Here is a 27,242-nt window from a genome sequence, read left to right as displayed (position 1 = left end):
ATGAACGCACTGTATTCATAACTCAGTAAGTATGTGTGCATGTAAGGTCTTGCCAGTGCCGTCCTTGCTACCGGCAGCAGAGCGCCAGCGTCAGTATTCTCCACTGCATTTTTCGTATACTCGCCTGCATAGACAGACATTGGCACATACTTCCTATACATACATATGCCTTAGCACTTCCGACCATAGCACTACCATACATAAGTATACACGTGAGCATTGCAGACTGCCCGTCGCCAGTTGTATTCTTTCTTCTCACTTTACCTCCATTTTCTTCGCACTGCATTTCTGCAGTTTTCACTACTTTTGACACGACACACACATATATACATATGTATATAAAATTGGTTGAAAAATAGTGGCAAAATAGACATTAGGTCATATTAATTATTTACGCATCGCTTAGTGTGTAAAGAAAGGAAAGCAGGCAATAAAGTGAGCAGAAGAAAAGTATTGCAAATATGGATCCATTAATATCAAAAGTAAACTCTGCTTATTCTAAAACACTCTAGCATTCACTTGCTTTTTCTCGCTATTGTATCAATAAAGAATCAGATTTACTAACAAGACATTGTGACAAATACCGGATCCTTTGTCATGAAATGAGAGGCCAAGGATAGTTCAACTCCAACGCACAGTTTAGAGTAAACATCGTGTTTTTGATTATAGATCACATTATGCAAGAATCGAATATATTTCCTCTTTGATCTTCGCAAGCACATTTTTCAGCAAGGCTTCTAACGACAACGGTGATTCTAGGAATTCATTGCTGTATGAAATATTTTAAAACCAGTAAGTAAGGGCTATGGAGGTTACCATAAGTATAAATTCGATTCAACCCGTTTTTGACATACGGAGGATCTATTATCAGAAAAAGATTTTTCTAAATTTCATTAATACATATACCTCACAGATTGACCCATATTTTCGATAAGTTCTCAAATGGAACTGGGGCCCACATACTCAGTATATGGGAACTTGAACAGTTGTAGTCCAATTTTGACAATATTTTTTCATAAACCTTAGGGGTACTATTTGGGCAAAGCTTTTTACCGATACTTTTATTGGTGCTCTATTTGCATACTGAAACGTGAAAGAATCAGCAAGAACTAAACGTAGTTATAGTTAGATTTCCTTCATTTGCACTCCGTAATATAGGGAGCATGAAATTATGTGTAGAAGATCACTTGAAGTGAGGAAAGTTCCCTGAGTGTCATCCGTTTGGGAGTGGCCAGAAGCGATTCTTTGCATATGGCTCAAGCAGCTCGCGCATTACCAAAAGTTTCGCTAGGATTGGGAAGGACCTCTCCGAGTCGTTCGATACCAAACCAGGTTTCAGACTAGGCTACTCCCTTTCATTCAACTACTTCAATATACTCTTGCAGAAAATAACTCGATCTGCAGATCCGAATAGATAAGATATAATCTTCTGCAAAAGTACGCAACTGTTGTCGTACGCCGATGACATTGATATCATTGGGCTATTGGTTCTGCTTCCTCCCGGTTGGGAAAAGAAGAGAAGCAAAAAGGTCTGTTAGTGAACGAGGGCGACGAAATATCTCCTCAACTTGGCTAGAGTCGGAAACTCCAATTGGCGCGAAAAAGTGACTCCAACTCCAAGGTCACGAGCTCAAATTTCAGATATCAAATAGTCAGTTATTATAGCGTCGGCATTGACGGTTACCTTTTCATCGGCAGTATTTTTGAAGATATATGGACCTATGATTCCACCGACCCACACACCACACGAAACGGTTGTTTTTTCGGGATGAAATGGCTACCAAATGTGATGGACTTTTTCTTATTTACATACCTACACTCTCATTTATATTCCTTTAATGGCCATGACCTCTGAAATGTGAAATATTGAACAAATCTTCCTTTGCGATAGTTAATATTCAGCTTTTTGATGGTGCAAGTTTGCAAATACCTCTACTAATGTTATTACATCATCAAAAATCGGGATTTGTCATTGACATACAGCGTGAATTTTTTTGCATGGCAGGGACATTTCGAGTTTTAAATTTCAATACTCTAGTTTACTAAGTATTAAGTTTATTCGACATATTTTGGATTGACATCCAAATTTTAACTAAATTTGAGATGAGACTTTCCCAGCTTTGTTGCAAAATATATCGATACTTTCACTATAACATTACTTTTTCCTTTTACTACACTACCATCCAATGTCCGGGGAGCTCTTTGCTCTAAGCACGGTCCAGCTGTTTGTAGCAGTTCTAACTGAACGCTTCGCGATCAAGCTTCAGGGTAAGATTGAATGTCTTATGCGCAATTTGGAAGAATTCCCCGCTTTTTCCAGATCGAGGCAAAAGTACCTCAGATCTCATAGTTTCAGACAACCAGCTAAGCAAAGCGGAAAAGTTCAAATAAGAAATATTTTTTTATGTTTTGAAAACTTTTGTAGGGTAATTAAAACCATTAGGGTAAATTCTTTGGAAAGTATTAGGTTGTGTTAAGTTTAATAGCTGTATAAGTTACAGTTATATTTACACAAATGTATGAGCACAAAAATTGGTAATAAAAAGCTTGTCAAAATTGTCATCAATTTCCAAAGCAATGCAAAAGTTTACTGCAAATTTAAAAGCGTTCAGAACAGTGGTGACAGAGTGTACGCAGGAGATACGAAGCATGAAGCATTCGCAGAGTGGAAGCGGTGAAAGGCACGTAATGCATAAAAATGAATTTGCACAAATCGTGTTCTCGCGGAGGTGGCAATGGTTCGCTTTGCACCGTTGTTTATCGCCGTTGCGTTGGACATCAAATAATCAACTTATTTATAGCTGGATTGCGAATGCCAAACAGGACCTCACACATTTCAGCACGGGCGAGCGTATCAGCGTTTGGCGAGCAAATACATAGAAAAATATTTGTCTAAGCTGGCGAATTGAGAATTCAATGAAAGCGTACACAAAGAGCAGAATTTATTATTTCGACGAAATAAAGCAATCAAAAGCATTTTACAAATGCTGGAAATGAGCAGCAAAGCAGCTGAAATAAGCTTCAAATCACCAACCAAGTGATGTGAGTACCCCACACACTGGAGGTCAAGTGGTGCTCAGTAACTTAGCCACTTGCTTTAACACAGCTGTTAACTCAGCTGGGGAAACGGCGAGCAACAGAGAATAAATGAAATAAGGAATTAAAAATGTAACCAACACAAATCCGGCTTTAAGACGAACTCACATGAGATAAGACATATGTACAAAGATCTTTATATATTTATATCTCACATTTCTTTCTCATATATCAATTGACAGTGCCGAAGTACAAATTGCTGTGGAATGTCACAAACGCCTTGATTAGGGTCACTGCCTACGCCCAGGGACAATAATGGAGTTTGTAGAGCCTTTATTTTATTTATTGCGCGCAGACAAATCACGACAGCCACCGAACATATTGTACGTACTGGAAAATTTGCTAAACCTCTAACGAAAAACCATTGCTTCGAAAAATAGAGCAAATGAATAGGCGGGGCATATGTGAAGCAAGATAACAGAAAAGTTGAGAATTGGCTGACAAGGGTAAAGTCAGATATGCGCCAAAGGGCTTGTTTGCTCAAAATTTAGTTTGGTACACATATTGACTGTGAGGATTATGTCCAACCAAATTGGCATGCATTCTAATAAATTATCAAATAAAATAATAATTATCTATGTGCAGTTGTCTATTGCAAAGACAGGGAACTTTTGGCTTAATCGGAGCTTATTCAGTGAGTTATATCAAACTCAACATAGCTGCGTAAATGAAAGCTTAAAACATGGAGGTGCAAAGGAGCAAACTGCAGCGCCGAGCCTACTATAAATTCACACATGTAAATGTTACTTATCTATGAATAATGACATATATTTGGTTGAATTTATTGAAACATGATGATGGTATGCACGTGCTCTATGGAAATTTTAAAAATCGCATTTACATATCTAAGCTTTGAGTTCTCCAATAGTACAGATATCTAACTGATGGTTTTAAATTTAACTTTGCATTTTTATACCCTCAACACCCAAAAGGAAACGTCGAAGGCCTTATACAAATAACGAGCATTACGGCATGTTATTTTTGTTAAACATTGTTTGGCAATTCAGCATGTAAAGACTTACGCCTGAACAACGTTTAAAAATTGGTCAGCTTTCAGCGACATCACTTCGTTCTATGGACTCTTGGAAAGTTCCAAGAAGATCCGATGTTTTTGAGTCAAATTTTGTACAGCGATGAGGGCAATTTCTGGTTCAATGAGTGTACAAATACCAAAAATCATCGAGAACACTTCGGTGAGCAGATAATTTCACGTCTTGGAACGGTCGATTGGCCACCAAGACGGTGTAATGTCACATCGTTAGACTTTTTCAATCGCCAGTTACCAGTCGAAATGCTTGAACGAATCATGGAAAACTAGACTCAACGGATGGATCCTGCGAGTCGCCTATCTACCGTTCACGATATCATCGAAAAAGCAGAAGTGCTTTAAAATCGACGTGTTGACAACAAAAAGATGATCAGGAATCCCAACGTCTCTTATGAATCGACTAAACACATTTCGGTTAATGTTTTGGCAGTGGCGTAGCTAGGAGGGGGCGAAGAGGGCCGTCGCCCCGGGCGCAACGTCTTTGGGGCGGCAAAACGATCTTCGATGGTATTTAAAAACTCCGATTCGGGCAAAAATTCCTGCAAATTGTGTCAAAAGTGTACAAGATATAGGGCGAAAATGGGTTTTTTCTATGGCTTTTAATAAGATGTCTTTTAAATTTACTATCAATTTCCTCAAAAACCTCATGAAACTTGCAGGTAGGTAGATAAAAGGGGGCGGCAGAACATCCTTGGCCCCGGGCGCCCGAAGTTGTAGCTACGCCACTGTGTTTTTAGTATGAAGCGTTTCAAAACAACAGAATAATTTGCTTGGTATTACGAATATTGTATCTAAATTGTCCAACAATCGAATGGCGCTTCTAAAATTAGTCGAAACCGAAGAAGAAAATCGCTGAAGGCACTGAAGGCTGTCTAAGTTAACAAAGACCGCAACAAGGAAATTACCACCTGATTTTGTATTGGAATAATTAAACATAAGTACCCTTGCCAGCGAGTTCCTTAGATTGGAAGCTTACAAAGATTTCACTTTAACCAAAGCGCCATACCCGCCTTGAAATGTAACCGGCTATTAATTCAGTGCTTCCATAAGCATGAGTAAAATATATGTAATTCTGCCTTAAGAGTAACTAACTAAGACTGCTACTAAGATATTTTTCAAAATTCACATCTAGACTTTTAAATGGTGATTTTTCGGATATGAGCTACACTGCCTCCATTTTTGAACAAAATGTGAACTGATTTGCATCTATTTTAACAATCTGGAGTGAGTCGAGCTCCATTTCCTTCCGAAGTGAGATTTAATCTCGAATCTTTCAAGCTTTGAGTATCTTGCTGATAGTTGGGAGGTTTACCAAGTAGAATGTGCTCCTCTAAATTTATCAGAAAACCGTGGAAACCGTTTTAAATAAGCAAAGATCTCAAGTTAGTTTCATCGGGTGGCATTCAACCAGCCAATAGTTAATCTTAATTTTAATTACTATATGTCACTCATCTGTCATACTTCATTAACACTTGAATTATTGACGTTTATTTCCTGATAAAACAATTTGAGATATTGCTTTAATATTAATTAATTATATAATCAAACAATTATAAAAATTACTCACGCTGACTAACTTAATAGCAAGCAATTGCCTGCCGACATAAATTGACAAACATGTTCTGCTTTTGACATCTGTCAATACTTAAAAGTATCGTTAAATTAAGCCAGAAAGTATTTCAAAATATTACGATAAAATGTATCACTGTTTGCTTAATCAATAATTGAGGGATTGGACACAGTGAATGAGTAAAATAAATGAATGTACAGTACAGTGTAGACAACTTAAGTTGAACCCCATATGCTGATATCAATTATGTTTTTTGTAAGCAAAAGACAAACGAACACTCAATCGATAATCTGAATGAACCTGTTATGCGGTTACAAGAGAAGGCGAATATAAAGGGTTTCAAAGTCTTATTGGAAAAGCATATGTGAAGGCTTCATCCTTGAGAAGTACTTTTATAGCTGCGGCACTGCAGGGAAACTTGTCCATTGAAATAAAATGCACAATGGTACTGGAGCGCATAAGCACAACAAGCGCCTAGGCTTCGACAACCGATGCTATTTCTGGCAGAATTCGATATAAAACGATTCTCGAAACTAATCGTTCCCTACAAAAACAAATTAAAACTGCTTGCGGGATTGCATTTAAGTCAGTGCAGGCTACAGTGCCATCTGTACTGATTAGGGTACTGCTCCACGGATCTAGGTCGCTTTTGTCGCAGAGCAGAGACACTAGAGAATATGTTCTTTGGTTGCCTCGCAATCGCAATAAGAATAAATCAGGCTATTACATATGCACATATGTACATTACAACTATTTCTATACTATACTTTCTTATATGAAACCTTTTATATTTGTAAAGGATAATGTATAGTTTCGATACACTCGAAGTCAATTATTTTTTGTTCTTGTTAGACTTCAACAGTAGCTCCTAAATGCAAGAATGTGTTTCCCCACATATTAGTTCACATATCACAGCGTTTACTGTATACATTGTTTGTGATAATATAAATTACCTATTTGCAATAAACAGTTATTGTTTGCATCTCCTCCATATGAGCAATTGATGTGTGTATGTAAGAGTGTGGGTAGGCACGCCAAACTATCAACACTGGCCCGGGCGATACTAAATTTAAATTTTGAATATTTTGGGTATGTGTCAGCATTAATCAGATAAGCGACAATAGAGGCATTAAATGCGATGTCAGGCAGCATAAATGAGCGAATGCAATTTTGACAAAGTGCCGAGAGAACGCTTCGTGCACACTTCCCCCTCACATACACACACATACATATATGTACATGGAAACCTAAATAAACACATTTAAGAGTTTAAGCAAATGTATCCATAGAGTGAGTTTTGTAAATAAAGTGTGGTAAATAAGTTTGTATGTGTGTGTATACGAAATGGCAGCGATCGCGTGCGCCAAAACCATTGCCAACAGCTTTGAAGCACAAAACTGCAAACTTATAATACAAACACACACATTTACACTTTATGGTGGCACAAGCCATATACACACATACAAATGCACATATACACATCTATATAAAAGCTGCAAATATTGCTTGCTAATTCCCACCGCAAAGTGTTGGCAAATATTTGTACCACTTGACATCAACCGAAGACAACAGACGGCTACAACAATAAAAACAACATTGGGAAAATCATAAGCTTGAGTTGGACAGGTTGAAGTGTGATAGTATTAGCAGTATTTCATATCTCTGCTAGTGTTAGTTACCGAGAAAATGATAAATGTTAATGTTAGATAACCCTATTTCAAGTGACTTGATTTATATTTTAACGGGGTATGGGACCATTTTAGGCGCTCTTTTAAAATTGTTGAAATTATTAATTATGTATTTGCATTTTGTCTGTTTTTTCCCCTAAGTTCTTCCATACCAGATCGTATGGGCAACACAAAAAAAGGCTGTTGTATATGAAGGTTCAGTACATTTGAGGCATAACTTTAACTGTGTATAAAGTTAAAAGAAATATTTTTATAAAAAAAGGGAAACATTTGTTAACTTCGGTTTGGAAGCCAGAATACCTCACCTAGACTTGAAATGTTTAAAAATGAACAAATTTGCTTTTCTTTTCATTTTACGTAGAAGTTTCCCTTATTTAAATATACTCCGCCATTATACTATTGGTATACCGGCCTTGGTAACGTCTCTCAAATTCCATTTTACCTTGATGAAGCTTCCTTTTTATTGGCTGAGTTTAAAACTCCCCAGAGTTGTGCGATGGGTTTGGGACTAACCACGTAAAAAATACCCCCAATGGAAGGAAGAAAACTGCCTCGCAAAAGCTAACACATTACACTGTGGAACATTTTTGGGATTATTGTCTGGGGGGTGAGAAATTCCAAGTCAGGGTGATGGTACTAGGTCAGTATAGTAAAACTCTCAAAGGGTTTGGCGTTCGTATGTGTCAGTTTTTTTTTATGATCTTTTAAATTTTTTCCTTATCTTGATGTTTTTTCGCGAAATTTAGAAAAATTAAGAATTACAGTTTCTGGGTTTTTGGTTTGTCAAAAAAGTCTTGCGGTATTTTCGCTAGTTGGCGCTGAAAGCGCGTAGTTCTAGTTTTATTCGTCATGCTATACCTTTTTGGAAAGCTCATTTTACGCGCTAACACGTGTTTAATTGATTGTCGTTTCTTTTAAGTCGTTCGTGAGTCATAGCGTCGCAAACATGGAGCATATTTTACAGAACTACTAAGATAAAGGCAAAAATGCATCTCAAGCCGCCAATGAAATTTGTGCAGTTCATGGACCCGATACAGTTTCCATTTCCACCGCCCAACGATGGTTTCAACGTTTTCGTTCTGGCGTAGAGGTGGTCGAAGACGCGCCACGCTCCGCGTCGAAAATTGCGATAAAATCGCTGAATTGGTCGAAAGAGACCGGAATAGTAGCAGCCGTAGCATCGATCAAGAGGTGGGCGTTTTTGAAGCGAATGGTGACTGGCGATGAAAAGTGGGTCATTTACGATAACGTAAGGCGCAAACGGTCGTGGTCGAAAAGCGGTGAAGCGGCCCAGACGGTGGCCAAGCCTGGATTGACGGCCAGGAAGGTTCTTCTGTGTGTTTGGTGGGATTGGAAGGGTATAATCCACTATGAGCTGCTCCCCATGCAGAAGAGGCCATCTTTGATCAACAGAGGCCGAATTGTCTTCCATCAGGACTACGCCAGGCCACACAAATCTTTAGTGACGCGCCAGAAGCTCCGGGAGCTCGGATGTGAGGTTCTTTTGCATCCACCGTATAGTCCGGATCTCGCACCAAGTGATTACCACCTGTTTCTGTATATGGCGAACGCGCTTGGTAGTCTGAAGTTGGCCACAAGAGAGTCCTGTGAAAATTGGCTCTCCGAGTTTTTTGCCAATAGGGAAGCGAGCTTCTATGAGAGGGGCATTATGAAGTTGGCATCTCGTTGCGAACGCGTCATCGAACAAAACGGCGCATATTTGATTTGAATCGTATTATTATAACCAATTTTATGAAAAATTGAAAATTCAATAAAAATACCGCAAGACTTTTTTGACAACCTAATATAACGAGATAAAGCTTTGCGCGAATAGTGCCTTTCAAGTAGGCCAAAATCTGACCGGAAATTATCCAAATCGAGCCAAAACTGTTCAAGCGCCTAGGTACCGGATATGTTGACCCCATTTCTTATAGTTGACTTTTCACCAAAAATATCGGTCATTGTGTGAAATATATCATTGAAATGCTGAGATACAGACAATAGTATATCTATATAATTTTCGTTATTCTAACAAGTTTTATGACGAATATGTCGAACAGTGAGTTACAACAATGTCAACAATGTCAAAATTAATTCAATCAGCCCGTAGCTTTCTTAGCTCCCAATATAGCTCATAAAATGATTTCCGTCTTTCCACCTGTATTTAAACCGCCATATTGGGCAAAATTTGTTTTTTTGGTATATTACACACTTGACTTTCCAGACCGTGGCATAGAAGTTACAACGAAATCGAAAAAATTATACGTTTTAAGATTTTACAGTATCAAGATCGATATTCACACTAGCAGCCTTCTGCCTTGGCAGATGTGGAAAAATCGGCGTTCGGTATTGGCCTCAGAGTTGCAGCAGCTTAAGAACTGTTTCAGGTGATGCAATATTAGTCATAGTAAGTTTAAATGTTTCCATTGGTCTTCTAGCGCGCGAAAGCGGAAAGCTGTAGGAGCTAAAGAAAGCAGATGAAAATAATAAGAGCGCAATTGACCGAATAAAAAAAGACACGATACTGTCATACCAACGAAGATGGGAGAATGATGTCGCGGCAGATGGACGGCCACACTTATAAGAGATTTAAACTTATGCACAAGTCGCAAATTTGAAGAAGTCAACTTCTACACAACACAGTTGCTATCCGGAAACGGATATTTCAGAAAGTACCTTCATGAAATTGGTAAAGACGAAGAGCCGTCATGCCTATATAACGACGCGACAGAAAACGGAAAACACAGTCTTTGAATGTGTGCGATGGCAACAGGAACGTACCGCCGTAGAACACCTGCTTGGCCCAATAAATGTTGACAATTTAATTGGTGCCATGCTGGAGGGCAAACAAACTGGGGGATTATCCAGAAATACGCAGCAATTTTGCGCAGATTTAAATATCTCAGTGAGAAAATAGAACGCCACCCTGAAGTAATACAAACGCGGTTCCAGGGTGAGTAACGGTTCTTTAGAGGGGGCCTTTAGTGACCTGCTAGTGGCACATACCGTTGCTGTGATGACAACTCTGATGATGCAAAAAAAAACTATGCATTGCGTTAGGCTAGGATGGAATTTTCATCAGTGAAGATTATTTCAAGTAATGGAATGTTGTAGCAGGCAAATTATATGCCCACATTCTGACTGCGAATATATTTGACAATTTAGTTGTTGTGGCATTAAAAATTTGTGTTCTATCTACTTTAAACTTGACAAACGAAATAACGAACGTTTTACACCATAAAACATAATTCTTAATAAAAACCGTGATGTTATATACAAATAGAGCGAAAAAAGCACAAAATATTTGATAAAAAGAGATAAAAGGCAAGCTGAGGTAAATATTTGCCTGAAACTCGAAGAAGCTGCGAAATACCCATCATCAGATAATTTATTTACAAGCAGAATTAATGAAATGCTCGGTTGCCGAAATAAACAGGAAAGCATAAATCGAAATAAAAGATACACATATACATACATACAAAAGCGCTGCTGTGCCGTTTTCATAATACCGTTCCGGGGAAAAGAAAAACGGCAATAATAAAAGCAAATTTTCTTTCTGCGAACTGTCGGCGACAGATCGTAAGTGATTTCATTTCACACCGAAAAGCAATCAGTTGACACTTTCGGGACAATCGCTCAAAATGCAGCGCCAAATTGGAAAAGCGATTGCATGTGTAAAAGTGTATGTGTGTTCCAGGGAAGTTTATGCAAAGAAAGGCAAATGGATTCTGTCAAAATATAAATCGCTGCGCTTAAGGTGGAGTGTAGCCAGAGCCGTTTGTGTTTGTTCGCGCACACTTCCTTCCCACTAACTTTTCTTCAAAAGCTTTTCATTTGAACAAACGCAACTAAAGTCGCTAGTATACTTAGATGAATAAAGAAAGAAGGAGCAACTCTGCACATGGCAGCGATTCCGCACCCAAAACGCTTACGCAAATAGTTGAGGGTCACAAAATTTCTTGCAAATTAATTCCGCGAAAGAATGTGCGCCGCAATGCTAATTATCCTCGTGTTCGTTTGCGGAACGGCAGCCACGAGCGCCACCGCAAAACGGACGAAAAGTACGATCGAAGCACCTGAAAAGGACGTGTACTCACACACACACAATGCCACATTTAAATATTTTTTTTATTCGCACAAATGGAAATGCAATTACGTTTCATGATAATTAAATTGCTGTTGTTTTTGCATGTGCAGATAGGAGGGCTGTTGGGGGGATGGTCACACTGATAAGCGTGGTATATTAGGTAAAAAGATAAATATGAGAAAAAGAACAGCTGCACGAATTTGTCAAGCGAATGGCGTAGGAAACAGAAAGCCTACAAATCACAGTCGAAACAAATATTGAAGCAAGTACACAGACACACACACACACACTTGCAAATGAGTAAAATATGTGTGTTTATTGTAGAATTTGTTTTTTCGAAATCGTTCATAATTTTTTTATGGCAAATTTTTGGTTCTATAATATATCAAAATGTGTATATAGGCATATGAGTATATAATGGGTGATCCACAAAAGCACCTTTTTTTTCAATAGATGCTTTTGGATAGATGAAGGGTAAGTATTTAGATCGCTTCGCTCATAATCGACCCATCTTGAGACCCAGCTTTCATTATTGGGTAAAATTCGACCGAATATACCACGTCCAGGCTGCAGTGGAGAAAATACATAAACAGGACTCAAAAAAAAAACCAAACAAATGGTTTTTTCGGCAAAATTGATTTAATTTATTCATACTAGTCTCCGTCTACTTCAATACAGTTTTTTGCACGGTCCAAAAGCAAGTCGAACGAGTGTTTTAACTTGTTGGCCGGTACGGTCGCCAGTATACCGGTGCAAGCCTTTTGAATGGCCTCTACGTCTGCATAACGCTTTCCTTTCATAGGCAAATGCATTTTTCCCAAAAGGAAAAAGTCACAGGGAGAGTGGTTAATGGTTAAAATGTGATTTTTGGTCAAATAATCGGTCACAAGCGTCGATCGATGAGAGCAATTTTTGGTCGTCAGTCAATTTGTGCGGAACAAACCGTGCACACACCTTTCGTAAGCCCAAATGTTCGGTCAAAATGCGATAAATCGATGTTTTGGAGATGTTCAATTCCATTTCCATGAATTTCAGTGATAATTTCGGCTGATATTTGATGAATTCACGCACAGTTTCGATGGAATTTCCGGTGATCTTGGATTTCGATTGGCTCACATGTTGATCGTTATTTATGTCCTCATGACCACTTTGAAAACGTTGAAATCACTTGTGCACTCTGCTACGGAATAGGCAATCATCGTCATAAACTTGTTTCATCAATTGAAACGTTTCGGTAATAATTTTTATCAATTTTAAAACAAAATTTAATATTGGCTCTTTGTTCGAAGCTTATTTTTGCACCGATGACACAAACATACTGACACTTAAAACGCAATAACTTCACTTCCAATCAATGAAATGCCTTGAAATTTTCACTGGACAATCGATAAAGATAGTAAATTTTAACGCAACAGTCGACATATAGATTCAAATAGTCCTGTTTACTTTGGAAAGCACCTTGTATAGAAGTCGTGGCTGAGAGTGTGCAAGAATACCGTTGTGAGTTGATTCGGTGCCGTTCGACGCAACTCGGACTGACTTATGAAACGTCGAGATCTTAAATTGAAAGCGTACATTATACAACTTTAGCAAGCGGCTCGACCTTCCCAAGCGTCATTGCTTTACTCTATGAGCTCTGGAAAAGAAGACTCGAAGTTTTTGAACAAAATTGTATTCAGCGATTAGGCCTATTTCTGGCTCAATGGATATGTAAACAAGCAAACTTGCACATTTGGGACGAAGAGCAAGCTGATGAGATTTAGAAATTGTCATTTAATCAGAAATAAAAACAGCTGTTTGTTGTGGTTTGCGGGCCGGGGAATTTAGTTTCAACAAGACGGTGGCACTTTCCACACATCGCAACAAACAATGGATAGAACACTTTGGTGAGCAGATAATTTCACATTTTGCGCCGACCGATTGGCCAACAAGTTCGTGTGATATCGCACCGTTAGATTTTTTCCTGTGAGCGAACGAGTCATCGAAAATTCGATTCAACGGTTGGACCATCTGAGAGGTAGTCACGGCCAACATTTGAAAGAGATAATCTTAAAAAATAAATGCCAAAGAATGTTCCTTCGAATGATATTAAACACTCCCCATTGAATTTAAAGTTTCTGTGTTTTTCTTTTTAAAAGTAAGGTACGTCGAAATTGATCACCCTTTTATTTAAAGTGCGTTATTGTATTGGAATGCTTCAAGGGCCTCGGTATAAAAATTGCACAAAGAGCATTGTACCGCCCTTTTGATAAAATCTTATGTCTCAGGAATTACTTCCCCAATTTCAACTATGCAAATTTGGTGCGCAACATTATTTTGACCTTCTTATGTTATGCTGTCAAAATGTGAGAAATCGAAAAACAACGACGCCTACTTCGCTTATATAAAAATTTTAAATTCCATAGACAAAGAATACAAATCAAGCATCAGTAAAGTTATGTCGATAAAATCTTGGGCAAATAGTATATATCATTCCTTTTCAAATCTTTAAGCCCAAACATTTGGACCTCAGTGCGCACAGCTAATTTTTTACGGAAAATATCAGTAAAACTCCGCTCTATATACTTTAAATTTAGGGAAATTTTTTCCTGATAATGGTGTGCTCTCCACGTGAAAATTTGATTAATACTTCCATTTAGAGTTTATATTTGAGTTAAGTTTATTAATATTAGTACACATCTCGGAAAAATATAGTAAGGAGTGACTTAGTCTACAGAAGTTAATAAGATACCAAAATTTGATTACAAACTATTCGGTTTCTTCAGATAATGCATGGTGAATTCCTAAGCAACATCTTCTAGTATACCAGTTTTGTCAATACCTAATTGTGAGTTTAAAAAATGTGCATTTACACCCGAACTTTGCCCTGCCTTATCTGTTTTCTGTTGGCTTTGCCCACGATCCAAAGGTATTTTTGACATGTCGTCACGAAGGTATCGCATGATCATGCTACTTCGAATATGATTTCTACCTAAGAAACATGGTTTGTAAAAACAATTCCTTATTGCGTTTATATTTTGAAGCTAGTTCAGAATTTCGTTATATAGAGGCAGCTTTGCATTTATAACATCTACTCGAGAAAGCAAAACACACCCTGTCATGCCAAACTGTCAGCTTGTTTGCAAAGAATAATGGAATAACACTTTCTTGTGATTTGTAAACATAAATTCATTCGCATTGCATTTTTTGCGTCATAAAAGTCTGCTGCTATAATATATTCTTGAGTTGCTTGCCAAATTTTTTACGACATCTTGATGATTTTCAGGGTCATGAGATGCAAGTTTCTTACGCATTTGCGACGAAGGCTTTTTTTCTGTCGCTAACCTATTAATTCACTGTTGCAATAAATATTGACAAGCAAATAGTTTTCGATAATTAGTGAAGATTTCATGAGTCAAATGAAAAGCGTGGGGTATTTTCGCTCAATCGGAAACAGTTACGCTGAATATTAATTTTTAAATGTTGGGCTAGTTCTTATACAAAGGGTTTACATGAATGTGTCAAAACTTCCGTCAGTGATATTAATCCACTGCATAAGTATATTAATTGGGATTTCAGAAAGGCACATTTTTGGGAAAAAATAATTTTTCTATCGAATTTTACAATAAATTTTGTAAAATGGCCTGTGTCGCAATATTTGGAAAACAATTCTTCATTAACGAGTTTTCTATTTTCGTTGCTATATTACTTCTTACACTATTACATTCCTTTTTGTTTTGTAGTAAAAAACGAGATAAAAAATAACCCTTTTTGAATCTTTTGACATATGTAATTCTTAGTTAGTTATAGTTTTTCTATGGTGCTCTATCGAAAATGGAAGATCGAAAACTCCATTTTCGGCATATTTTACTGTTTTACTAGTTAAAGGATAAAAATCTGGTTCAAGAAAGGGAAAGATTATATGATGTGTATGAAGAAGATGTGTCAATGCCAAAATTGATATGTAAAGTTTCGTTCCTGTAATGTCGATCTGGAGGATACAGCACTTCTTGGAAGCACTCTTGAAACTGATGTGTATAAAATAAAGTCGTTGATCGACGCAAATAGTCGAATAACAACTCGAGAGATTGCAGAAAAATTAATTTTATCTAACGCGATCATTTTCAAGCACATGAAACGCCTAGGATTAATTTAAAACTTTGACATATGGGTTCCTCATGTTCTTATAGAATGAAAGTTGCTTGGTCGCAAAAACGAATGTCATTTTCTTATCCAAAGTCAGTGAAGTGATCATTTTTTGATGCGTGATTGAGGCGCCGAAAAATGTCTTGATTACAAAAATATAAAGCACAAGAGATTATCATCTAAAAAAGATGATCCAGCTCAAGGCACTTCGAAGTGCGATAGTCACAAAAAAAGATTATGTTGTCTATTTGGTGGGATTTCAAAGGGCTCGTTTATTTTCAGCTTTTATCCCATCATAAAACGATTAATTCTGAAGTGCGTTGTGATCAGCTGAACAAACGGCGATGCAATCAAGCAGAGTAGGTCAGAATTGATCAATACAAAAGGTGTAGCTTTGCACCATAATAATACGAGACCTCATACTCGTACAAACTTGATGACTCGCCAAAAGCTTCTGCAGCTTGAAAGGGATATGCTAACACTCCTACGACATTCTCTAAACTTGGCATCTTCGCATCTTTACTTGTTCCGGTCGCTGCCAAATTCTTTGTGTGGATGAACTTTCATCTCAAAACCGATTTGGACTAGTTTTTCAACTGCAAGTTTTAAAAAATTTATGAGCTTGGAATCAATCTATTGACCTAAAGATGAAAAATATTGTTCAAATTGCACTAAAAATCGAAATTAGTGAACTATCCAATAATAAAAGAAAACACATAGAGAAGGTACAAAGCTTTGAAATACCAGAGGAATTACGTGTTAAATTCATAGTACCCATTCAAATAACACTTAGAACATTATCTACAGCATTATTCACAGCATTATTGTCTAAAAATTACTTAAATACTCGTGGCAGGTCTTTCAGAGATCTCTAGAACATGACCTCTCCGAATACTTCTTGAAGGTAGAGTTATACATCCAGATAATTTCGCAGTCAAACTATCAATAAACACGTCAAGAGAGTGTGTACTATTAATTAAAAAATAAATTCCTTCCCACAAATCTCATAATCATAATATCGTAATAATAATAATAATAATAACAAGTAAGGAAGGGCTAAGTTCGGATGTCACCGAACATTTTATACTCTCGCATGATAAAGTGATAATCGAGATTTCATTATCTGTCATTTACATATTTTTTTATTTTGGTTCCTAATGTATATATTGTATTATACAGAGAAGGCATCAGATGGAATTCAAAATAGCGTTATATTGGAAGAAGGCGTGGTTGTGAACCGATTTCACCCATATTGCGTACATGTCATATGGGTGCTAAGAAAATATTATATACTGAATTTCATTGAAATCGGTCGAGCAGTTCCTGAGATATGGTTTTAGGTCCATAAGTGGGCGACGCCACGCCCATTTTCAATTTTTAAAAAAAGCCTGGATGCAGCTTCCTTCTGCTATTTCTTCCGTAAAATTTTGCGTTTCTGACGTTTTTTGTTAGTCGGTTGACGCACTTTTAGTGATTTTCAACATAACCTTTGTATGGGAGGTGGGCGTGGTTATTTTCCGATTTCTTCCATTTTCGAACTGTATATGGAAATGCCTGAAGGAAACGACTCTATAGAGTTTGGTTGACATAGCTATAGTAGTTTCCGAGATATGTACAAAAAACTTAGCAGGGGGCGGGGCCACGCCCACTTTTCCAAAAAAATTACGTCCAAATATGCTCCTCCCTAATGCGATCCTTTGTGCCAAATTTCACTTTAATATCTTTATTTATGGCTTAGTTATGACACTTTATAGGATTTCGGTTTCCGCCATTTTGTGGGCGTGGCAGTGGGCCGATTTTGCCCATCTTCGAACTTAACCTTCTTATGGAGCCAAGAAATACGTGTACCAAGTTTCATCATGATATCTCAATTTTTACTCAAGTTTCATCATGATATCTCAATTTTTACTCAAGTTACAGCTTGCACGGACGGACGGACAGACGGACGGACGGACGGACAGACAGACATCCGGATTTCAAATCTACTCGTCACCCTGATCACTTTGGTATACATAACCCTATATCTGACTTTTTTAGTTTTAGGACTTACAAACAACCGTTATGTGAACAAAACTATAATACTCTCTTTAGCAACTTTGTTGCGAGAGTATAAAAAGATAATAATAATAATAACAATAATAAAAGCCAGTGCAACATTAAATCCACAAAAAATTTGCTTTCATTTCTGTAATTGCCATGTTTACATCTGATGAACTTTTATAAATTGCAAATCCTTTAGGGAGTTAAATGATTTATTCAATCAAGTACAACATTTAATCCCTCGAACGCACAACTTGCCGGATTAAGCAAGAGTAATATAAATATACATGTAATATTCACCACACATATACATATATCATTCCATGTGTGCATATCATTAAGTTAAACTAAAATCAATAAGTCAGTGGCACTGAAGGGTCAACCCAACCAAAAGTAAGTGCAATTCAGAGAAAGCCTCGCTTGCCAAAGTGATTTTTTTCTGCGTGAGGGTTCTTTTGGTAAACCGTAAAAGCATTAACCGACAACCGACGCACCTATTCACGTGCCCACTCGCTTCGTTTATTCACTCATTTGCACGTGTACTCAGTTTTCAGTCTTTTCAGTCATTCCAGTCATGGAATTTATTTGAGTAAATTGAGCAGAAAATCTGCCAAAAGAAATAAAGGGGAGGAAATTTGTAGGCAGCATCCTTCAGATTTTGCTTCATTAAACTTTTTGATGCACGAAAGGTAGTTCTAAAGGGACTACTACATTAGAGATGTTATATTAATGCATGTAACATTGTGGGTAAATAAATACCTGCTTCTTTAGAAATTACACAATTTGCTTGCTCTTCACGAGTTGTATTAAATTTAGTAAATTAAGACTCTTATTCCTTACTAGTCTAATATTAAAAAATTTAAAATTACAAGGTTTGTCCGGAAAGTAAGAGAACTAAGTGGATTTAAAAAAAATTTTTTAACCAATCGTTATAATTTTTTTAAATCTTTCAAAATAGACTCCTTCGATTTCCAAGGATTGAAGACGTCACGGACGACATTCTCCGGAAAAGCCTTAAGAGCCGAGGTGCTTGCTGCTTGGATCCACTTTCATCGGCCTTTTCAAAGGAAACAAAAAAGTCCGGGGGGCACATCTGGGCTGTGCAAGCGTTGGGATGCCGGCCTTGTCAAATAACTGTTTAGAAAGAAAGACGGTGTGAGCCGGGGCGTTGTCGTGGTGCAACTTCCAATCGGCTGCGAAGTCTTGTCGGACCCAACAGACCCTTCCTTTGAGTTGCTTGAGGACTTCCACGTAAAACTTCGCGTACACGGTTTATCCAGTAGGAACAAATTCTTGGTGGACGATGCCTTTGATGTCAAACAAGACAATTTTTTTGGGTGAGGAGACGCCGGCGTGTACCTAATGCCACCGAAACACACCACTTCTTACTAAAGCAACATCTGGGTAAGCCTGCTTAACCACATCAAACGTCTCTATAGCAGATTTACCGAGTTTCACACAGAATTTAATCGCGTACCTCTGCTCTAGAGAACGTTGCATTTTCGGCTTGCACCACTCACAGAAACACGTCGCGCGAAAATGTTTGTCCTGACTCTCCAGGTTCTCGGAGACAACTGAGCAGCCGCTCGTTCGTTAGCTAGGAACGCTCGTGTTAAAATTTGAGACTAATCGGCTAAACCGTTTTCGAGTTGTTCAGCGACTTTGAAAACAACATCTTGAGAAAAAGGCGTTTAAGGTTTGGAATGCACTTCCAAGCACTCTGTAATGCCCTTTCAAATTTGCGTGTAACTTCGAAAATATCCACCGAAACGATATGAAATTTTCTGTATGTAATCCTAGATATATGTGCATTAAGATAATAAACTAAAAAATATCGATTTTTTGAAAATTCTAACTGGATATAACTCCTTAAGTTCATCCTACAAAAAAAATTCGGTGCAGAAAAAAAGCGGTAGAATGATATGTACTGTTTGGACCTACACATTAGCTAGGATCTGCGGTTTACTGAGAAAGAAACGGCTATGTCAAAAGTTAAGCTTGACAAATGTTTCGATAATTGGAAGAGTTGGCATAAGTTGATAATATCGAGTAGGGACTATTTTAAGTTCTATCACATTAATGAAGACAAATGACTAAAAATTTTTCAAAATTAAAAAAATACGAAAAATAGCTTAATTTCGAAGACATCTTGTACAATTTAAGTAAAAATTTAAAAATAATTGTACCGTTTTTCGACCTTATCACATTACTTACCATTGCCGCGAATCAAACTTTCAGATCACATTTCAGGAAAATAGGCATTAGGCCGAAGCTAATTATGCCAAAAAGCAATTCACGCAGGTAGAAAAGATCACAAAAAATAACTTAGTAACTTCTCAGTCATTATTTATAGAAATATGCAACTGAACAATGATCCATCCATCCAATCTTGCCAACTCAAAATCGATGCTAAGTGTTGTAACAGTCAGCTATTGTCGGCAATTCATAAATTTTTTGTCATATGTACTACGTACACGTATGTATATGTATACCTCACGATTAAATTAGCAAACAGAATAAAAAATTTGCAAAAAATATACTTATACAACGAAAATAAAATATGTATACATATGTATGTACATGATATCCATACATATTAAACATAGAAAATAAGCAAAATAAACAGGTAAGCATTTAATGCAAAAATTTGTATTTTTTCGTTTCTAATGATTCATGAAAATAATTTAGACATTTTTCTTAATTCTACGACAAACAATGAATTGCCAATGTCGGTGACACATAAGCAAACAAGGTGACATTGCTAGTGCGTCATCAACATATTAGATTTATCATCTAAATCCGTTGCATTTTGCCACAGTAGAACTAATTGCTTGCATACTAGTGATAAGAAAAATAATATGCCAGTTTTTCATATATACGAAAACTCCAAATTTTTATTGATAAAGGGATTCTGACACGCTTACCACCACTCCTGTTAATATAGACATTCATAGATACATAAATTTATAACAAACTGAATATTAATGAATATGTTCAAGCTATCTTTACATTACATACATGCTTTGATAAAACTTCCCTGTGGGAAGGAAATTGTAGTAACTTGTCAAAATCTTTTAACACAGTCAATCATACAATGTAATTAGAAGACATTGAATAATCTATACTCAATCCAAGGTGGAACATGTAGACTACGAACTATCAGAGCGCTCGGCAATCATGTGAATCTTAGAACATGTGCCCTTTGAGGACAAAGTTCTAAGTTAAGAAAAATCAGGGGATTGCACAGGATGGTGTCCAGATGAAATGTACTTCACTTTATATGCATATAATCGTATGATATTGACTTTGGGCAATGAAATAAATGACAAGTGTTCAAAAGTAATATAAACGACTATCCGAACTTTCTCGCTTCTTCTGCAAGGAGACTTAAACTATTTCTCGATAGATTCACAGCGGCCATACCCATGAACTGGACGTAAGAGCATAGATTTGATCTCAACATTGTAGTCAATGACATTCTGTTAACCACCACGCGACGTCTTCACTCTTTTACTCGGCATACGACCGCGATTATTGCTAAAGTACGAAGAGCCAACAAAATCCTCAAATCGCCAGCCGGTATCCCCGAAAAGAATAAGAAAAGTTGTTGTCTATCATCGATTAATTTAAGAAACACAATGCACTTCTCTTCAAGCAATTTCTGTTGGATGCTTTCGTACAAACCGGATACGCTCCCTAGAAGCGACAAAAGATTATTCCTTCATTACAACGGCAGCATAGCACAATTTACCGACCAGACTAAAGAGCCAATAACTTTAGGCATGCAGTGAACGCCATACACCATGAAGCTGTTTAGACTTTCACTAACTCCTTCCAGTGTATGAGGCCCTTGGAGTCATACCAATATCAATTTCGAACGAACAGCTCAATTTGTCTCGCGATTATAGAGTTACCCTTGCGCGACTTCGTTCTGGATACCATAAATTAATCAATTCAATAGAACTATAGTATACCACACTGCCTAATTGTGCTCAAAAGAAGCATGATTATTTATCTTGTTTGCTTCTGCGCAGGTATGGGTTGCGGATCTAACTGTTGACTAAAGACTTTACAACATGTAGGCTATATAAATATGGATATTTAGCATTTGCACTAGTTCGACTCGTTTAACTCGATCAAGCTTTCAAACACGCTGAGCATTGTATAACTCTTTCTCTTAAATTGTATTTCTCTCACTCTGCATTGCTCTTTTTCCAGTTCTACTTTGGCTCTTTTAGCGCGCAAATGAATGCAGCTATGTAAGGTCGCTGGAGATCGAACCATGCCCAGGCACATACAACACAATTCGGTGCTGAGAAAGTTTCTGATTAAATATCAAACAAAGCATTAAACCGTAATTAAGTTTTTCAAAAGGTCATAGCTATTTTTAGCTTGACGCGTGCTTCGCGGCATCGTGCATTTAGAATCGTGCTTTAAGCTGAATTCATACAACTTTAATTAATCAGTTCTACTAGGAGTGTACGGAATGGATTAAAATATCTAGTTGCGCTCTTTTGCCGGTATTTTCAATAGAAATAAAGGCGCGCACTCACTCGCTATCTTAACTTATTAAAAGTAAAGGCGTTAGTCAATATTTTCAAGCTTTTGAAAGTCTGCTAACAGTACCTAAATATCCACAACTACACTCACCTTTATCGGAAATGAGGAAATAGATTTTATCTAGGAATTTCATTCAAATTTCATTTCATTAAAAATGGAATGTTAAACAGTTTTCAATTAGGAGATCTCAGCTGTTTTCACTTTAATTGGAGGATAATTGTATAAGAGTATTTTTTTAAACTTATGATTTTAGAATTATATTATTATTATTTAAATTTAATTTTTTATAAACTACATGGTTTGCCATTATGTTTAAAAAATGATTTCAGACAAGTGACTGCCGCGACTGACAGGAATGAATAACAGCCAAGAGTCCAATTCTTTTACCGCTTTACAACTGGGACCGTATGTCAGCAATAAAGCAATCAATCCTCTCGGGCTGAGTTGTGTAGACAAGCGACTTCACTTAATCCCACAGAACATAGTTCAGCGGTGTTAAATCACATGATCTTGGAGGCCATGCTACATTTCCACTATGCAAGATAATGTTCTCAAAAAGTTTTCTTCAATAAGTTGTGGGAACCAAAGGCCGTCTAAATCAAAAACGTACAGTTCAGACACGAAAAAGTCTTTCATCATAATATGTTGTTTTATTGTTGGTCTAAAGAATCTGGATATCCATAACACACTTTTTACAACTTAAGTAGGTGGTATAAAACCCTACTTACCAAATCCATTCTGATAAGTTAGAATCTGTTCATAAACAATTTTTTATTTTTCATCTTAAGACATTTCCGATGGGATTCTAAGTTAGATCTTCCTCCATACTCTGGTTGTTTGAATCTTATAAATCTTCCTACACTTACTAATCGTAGAGAAATGCTTGGTATTATATTCTTAATTCTTATATTTCTAAATGGAATAGTTAGCAATTCTTTTCTCCTATCTGAAGTTAATTTCAATCTCTCGGTTCGCTTTCCGAAACAGTTTAAATCCTTACTGTTAAAATGTTGTTGATAAAATTTTGAACTTAACAAACCATTCCGCTCTTACTTGACAGACTGTAGTACCATATTCGAACATATGAATGCAGGCAAAAAATGAGGTTCCTTGTGGCTGTGCACCGGTGAGAGGGCACTCAGTAAGGTAAATAAATGCTTTCAAATGTCAACGGCCCCGTTGATCGATTAATAAACCAACAATACAGTCTAATATTACTATCAGCAAATATAGTGCACACGGTAGAGCGTAAAAAAGCCCGGTGATTTAGTATGACACATAGCGTCAAGGGACGCATATACCACAACAACAACTGTCATCGAGCTAATTTGGCGTAGAAGAGGAAAAATTTCGCTGAAAAAAATTTTATAAATTTTGTCGAGGCAATACGAAGACACCGCTAAAAAGTGGCATATTTATAATGCCTTTGACACCAAAACAAACGAAATGAAGAGCATAAAAACACACATGCGGTGTTAAAAAAAAGTTTACTAAAATAATATATACACAGTTATGTATATGTGTATGTATGTATATATTTACAATTCTGCCGTTTGTCTGTTCTCCACATTTATACATTACTCTATTTTGCTCCAAAATATAGTATACTCTCTTCTTTCGACTTTGCCGCTCACCGCGCTCCGCTAACCAAATCTTCGGAGTACAAATGCTTCGCAGGCCTACATACATACTCGTACAAACATGCATATATATATTGAGACATACAAATTGCCGGAGCACTGAAGCGCCTTTGTCATTGTTAACCTCCCCACACTGCCCTGGCGCCGCCTCACTGCTCAGCTGCTGACCAACGCTGAGGCACTGGCATCAAATTCGATCGTTTTTTAGTTAACCGGCTCGGCGCGGTGTCTATTTTTGCACGCGCGCACACAAGATTTCCATAAATATCTGCATTAATGCTAACATAAATTCCGATATAGTCGCATGATTTCCATTAGCGACGATAATCATCTCTACACCAGCTACAGAAAAACAACAAAGCGGTGGGATGACCCTTTGATGTCTATACTTTTGAGAATTGCTTTCTGCTTTCTGTTCGCTGGTTTAATTGGGCATCAACGAGCGTTGAATGTCGTTAACCTGTACGCCGGCCGAGGAGAAAGATGATGATGAAGTGGAATATGCCAAAAATATGAGGGTAGAAACTGGCAGACGCCAATGCGGCGGTGTTATGTGTGGGCGTTGGGTGGCGAAAACGAGAGCGGCAAAGGAAATCTTACATTTAAGCTTTCTTTAACACCGAACAATCACTGCATTTCGAGTGCCAGACTGTTTTTTTTAACCACTTACCAACAAGTACGGCGCGGTTGGCGTCAGCCGCAGTCCACGGCTCAGCTGGCTGCTTAACTCCGTACGTCGCAGTAGCATACGGAAACTTGTTACGCATACGCCCGGCGCCATATTCACCCCGAATCCTGTAACTACACCAGCAATGACACGCCCGCTAATACGTACGCCCACTATTGTAACGCTTTGCCGCGCCGTCTACAGCACCTCCAAAGAAAGCAACAATAACAAAGCACAACCGATAACTTCACTTTGCCGAAAGCCGATGCAAATAAATTTCAATAAATTTCGAACTGAACTTTAAATTTTCTACAATATTTTTTTTCAACGCACGCACTCTTCTGATTGTGAAGAAGAAATTTGGCTTATTTTTTATAAAAATTGGGATCAAGCACTTCTCTGGACAATTTTCTTGCTCCACTTTTATTCACATACTTTATTATTATACACTTTTATTATTTTTTCCTTCTTATAATATTCCACTTTGCACAGACACACGCACACACATACACGAGCCCGCTCGCGTTCAGTTATACTCCACCGTAGGTAGGTATGTAAATGTGTTTGCCTCTAGGTAAGACAACAAATCCAAACACCGGGGAGCTCACTCACTGTGGTCGTTGTCATTAGCTATGTATCGGGCTAACTTGCTCGCTCGTTCGTTTGTTCTTTCGCTTTACAAATGTGCCGCGGCGGATAGCAATGCTCCACACTGCGAAATAAAATGTCCCCAACACGCGAAGAACGTTGGCCGACAACTGAAAGTTCTCTTTCGCTTAGCATTTATCATGCACCGCTTTCACTATCTTCCAACTAAGTTGGCGGATGGCGTTGCCACAGTTGAGCGCTTGCTAGTGGCAGCTGGCAAAATGATTAGATAGCGGGGTATTTTCTAGAGATACGGCGAAGTAGGTGATTAATTGGTATTTTTCGTAAAATTTCGACGAACTATTGGAGAAAATTTCAAGAAGTCTTTAACTTCAGCTCATAAGCTTGAATATGATAAAATTAGAAATCACAAAACATAATATTTATAATGTGAAATAGAATCTTGAACACTATTCTCTAAATAGACACAACTCTAGACACAATAAAAAGAATTTCTCTGCATAGACATAACTCGAGACTCGTTACAAGTAATAACCAAAATATTTTTTACTTTAAAAAGTAAAATAATTGCGCCTAAATAAGCATGCCCGACATTGTGAGCTCCTTAGTTTAGCCGGCAGCACGCGTTCGCGTTGTCAGTGTCAAACCCAAAAGCTCAACAATGTTGCATACGCAAAGCAAACGTAAACGCAAAATTCGCACGAGTAAACTTTATGAATAAAGAGGGAGAGATAAGCTGTGTGATAAGAGAGAGCTTGCTATCACACACTCTTAAAAGTTGTACTCTTAGCAATGTTGACCTTCAAGTGGGTTCTACACTCGTACCAAATGGGCATCATGCAGTGAAATTTTCGTTACATTCGTTGATAGGTATTCTCAACTACATTTATGAAATATTTTCACATAAATCTCGCTGATGCTTTCGAAATTTTGTTTATAATGAATATACTATATTTAACCATGTTTAAAATTTATTTATTTATTTCGAAAGCCGAAAATTTCTTCGCAGTACTTTTATATGCTGATAAACAACATATGTCGACACCTTTTTCAAAGCGGAAGCTTTAGTTCAACGCAATAAGCTTTGCCGACAAAAATACGTTTTTATATAAAAAGCTGAATTAACAGGACAAACGCATGTTAGCTTTACTTCCGTTTAGTACTTTAGCAAAATAAAAGCTCTCTTGCATATGGTGGTTGAAGAAGGTGCAAAAAATGCTGTTTATAACTACATAACTGTTGAGGATACCTTAACAGCAAAATTTTTCCTTTGAACTACAGTAGACACATGTGAGTATACATCCCTTCCTAATAATGTAGCTACTTACCGTTAGAGTAATTGTTAACGTACGCCTTTTGAATCTAAAACAACAGTTATAGACAAAAAATTCGCGGAAATTAAAATAAAACGCAAAAAAAAAAAATAATTAATCATCAATATTTATTTTGTCTCCTTCAAGATAATCCCCACCAGATATCGAATACGTATTTAAACGATTTCTCCAGTTCTCGAAACACTTTTCATAAGCACTTTTTCAGATGGCTTTTAGCTCCTACAGCGAATCTTGTTTTATCTCTTCGATCGACTAAAAATGGGCTCCACGGAGCGGCAATTTCAGTTTGGGGAACAAGAAAAAATTACACGGAGCCAAATCTGGCAAATACGGTAGTTGATCGATGGTATTCATTGCATTTTCGGCACTAAATTCGGTCACAATTGTGGCTCGATGCGATGATGCATTATTATCGTGTAAACTCCATTAACTGCTCTTCTCCAATCCCGGCCGTTTTAGACGAATGTTCTCACATAAACGACCCAATGCGGCCAAATAGAACTTCTTATTGACCGTCTGTCCCTCCGCAACAAATTAATAATGCACCAAACCACGTATGTACATACATATATCGAAAAAAAGCAATGGAAATCATTTTGATTTTAGAGCGGCTTTGGTGTGATTTTTTTGGTTTCGTCTCGTTTTTTTTTCCTCCATTCCTCCAAAACTACAAAACCTATAACCTTACCTGCCGTCTACTGTATTTTGAAGCGAGTTCATCAGTTCACTTTAATAACGGCCGTTTGGGCTTCGAAGTGAAATGATGAAGCCATGCTTC

General features: G+C 37.4%; 1 protein-coding gene across 2 annotated transcripts in view; it reads right to left on the bottom strand.

The window, feature by feature from the left end:
- LOC105227159 (calcium uniporter protein, mitochondrial) overlaps positions 1 to 25,295 on the bottom strand; it is a 172,465-nt gene extending 147,170 nt beyond the window's left edge. The window contains exon 1 of one of the 2 annotated variants that reach the window (XM_049458149.1): positions 24,525 to 25,295. In XM_049458149.1, the coding sequence (XP_049314106.1) occupies positions 24,525 to 24,635 (111 nt within the window). In that variant the 5' untranslated portion in view covers positions 24,636 to 25,295. The remainder of the gene's footprint in view (positions 1 to 24,524) is intronic. The other variant, XM_049458150.1, reaches the window with a different exon arrangement.
- Between the last annotated feature and the right edge of the window lie 1,947 nt (positions 25,296 to 27,242).

Source organism: Bactrocera dorsalis, chromosome 5 (genome assembly GCF_023373825.1).
Source record: "Bactrocera dorsalis isolate Fly_Bdor chromosome 5, ASM2337382v1, whole genome shotgun sequence".
NCBI classification, from domain to species: domain Eukaryota; kingdom Metazoa; phylum Arthropoda; class Insecta; order Diptera; family Tephritidae; genus Bactrocera; species Bactrocera dorsalis.
This window is presented reverse-complemented; position numbering and strand designations above follow the sequence as displayed.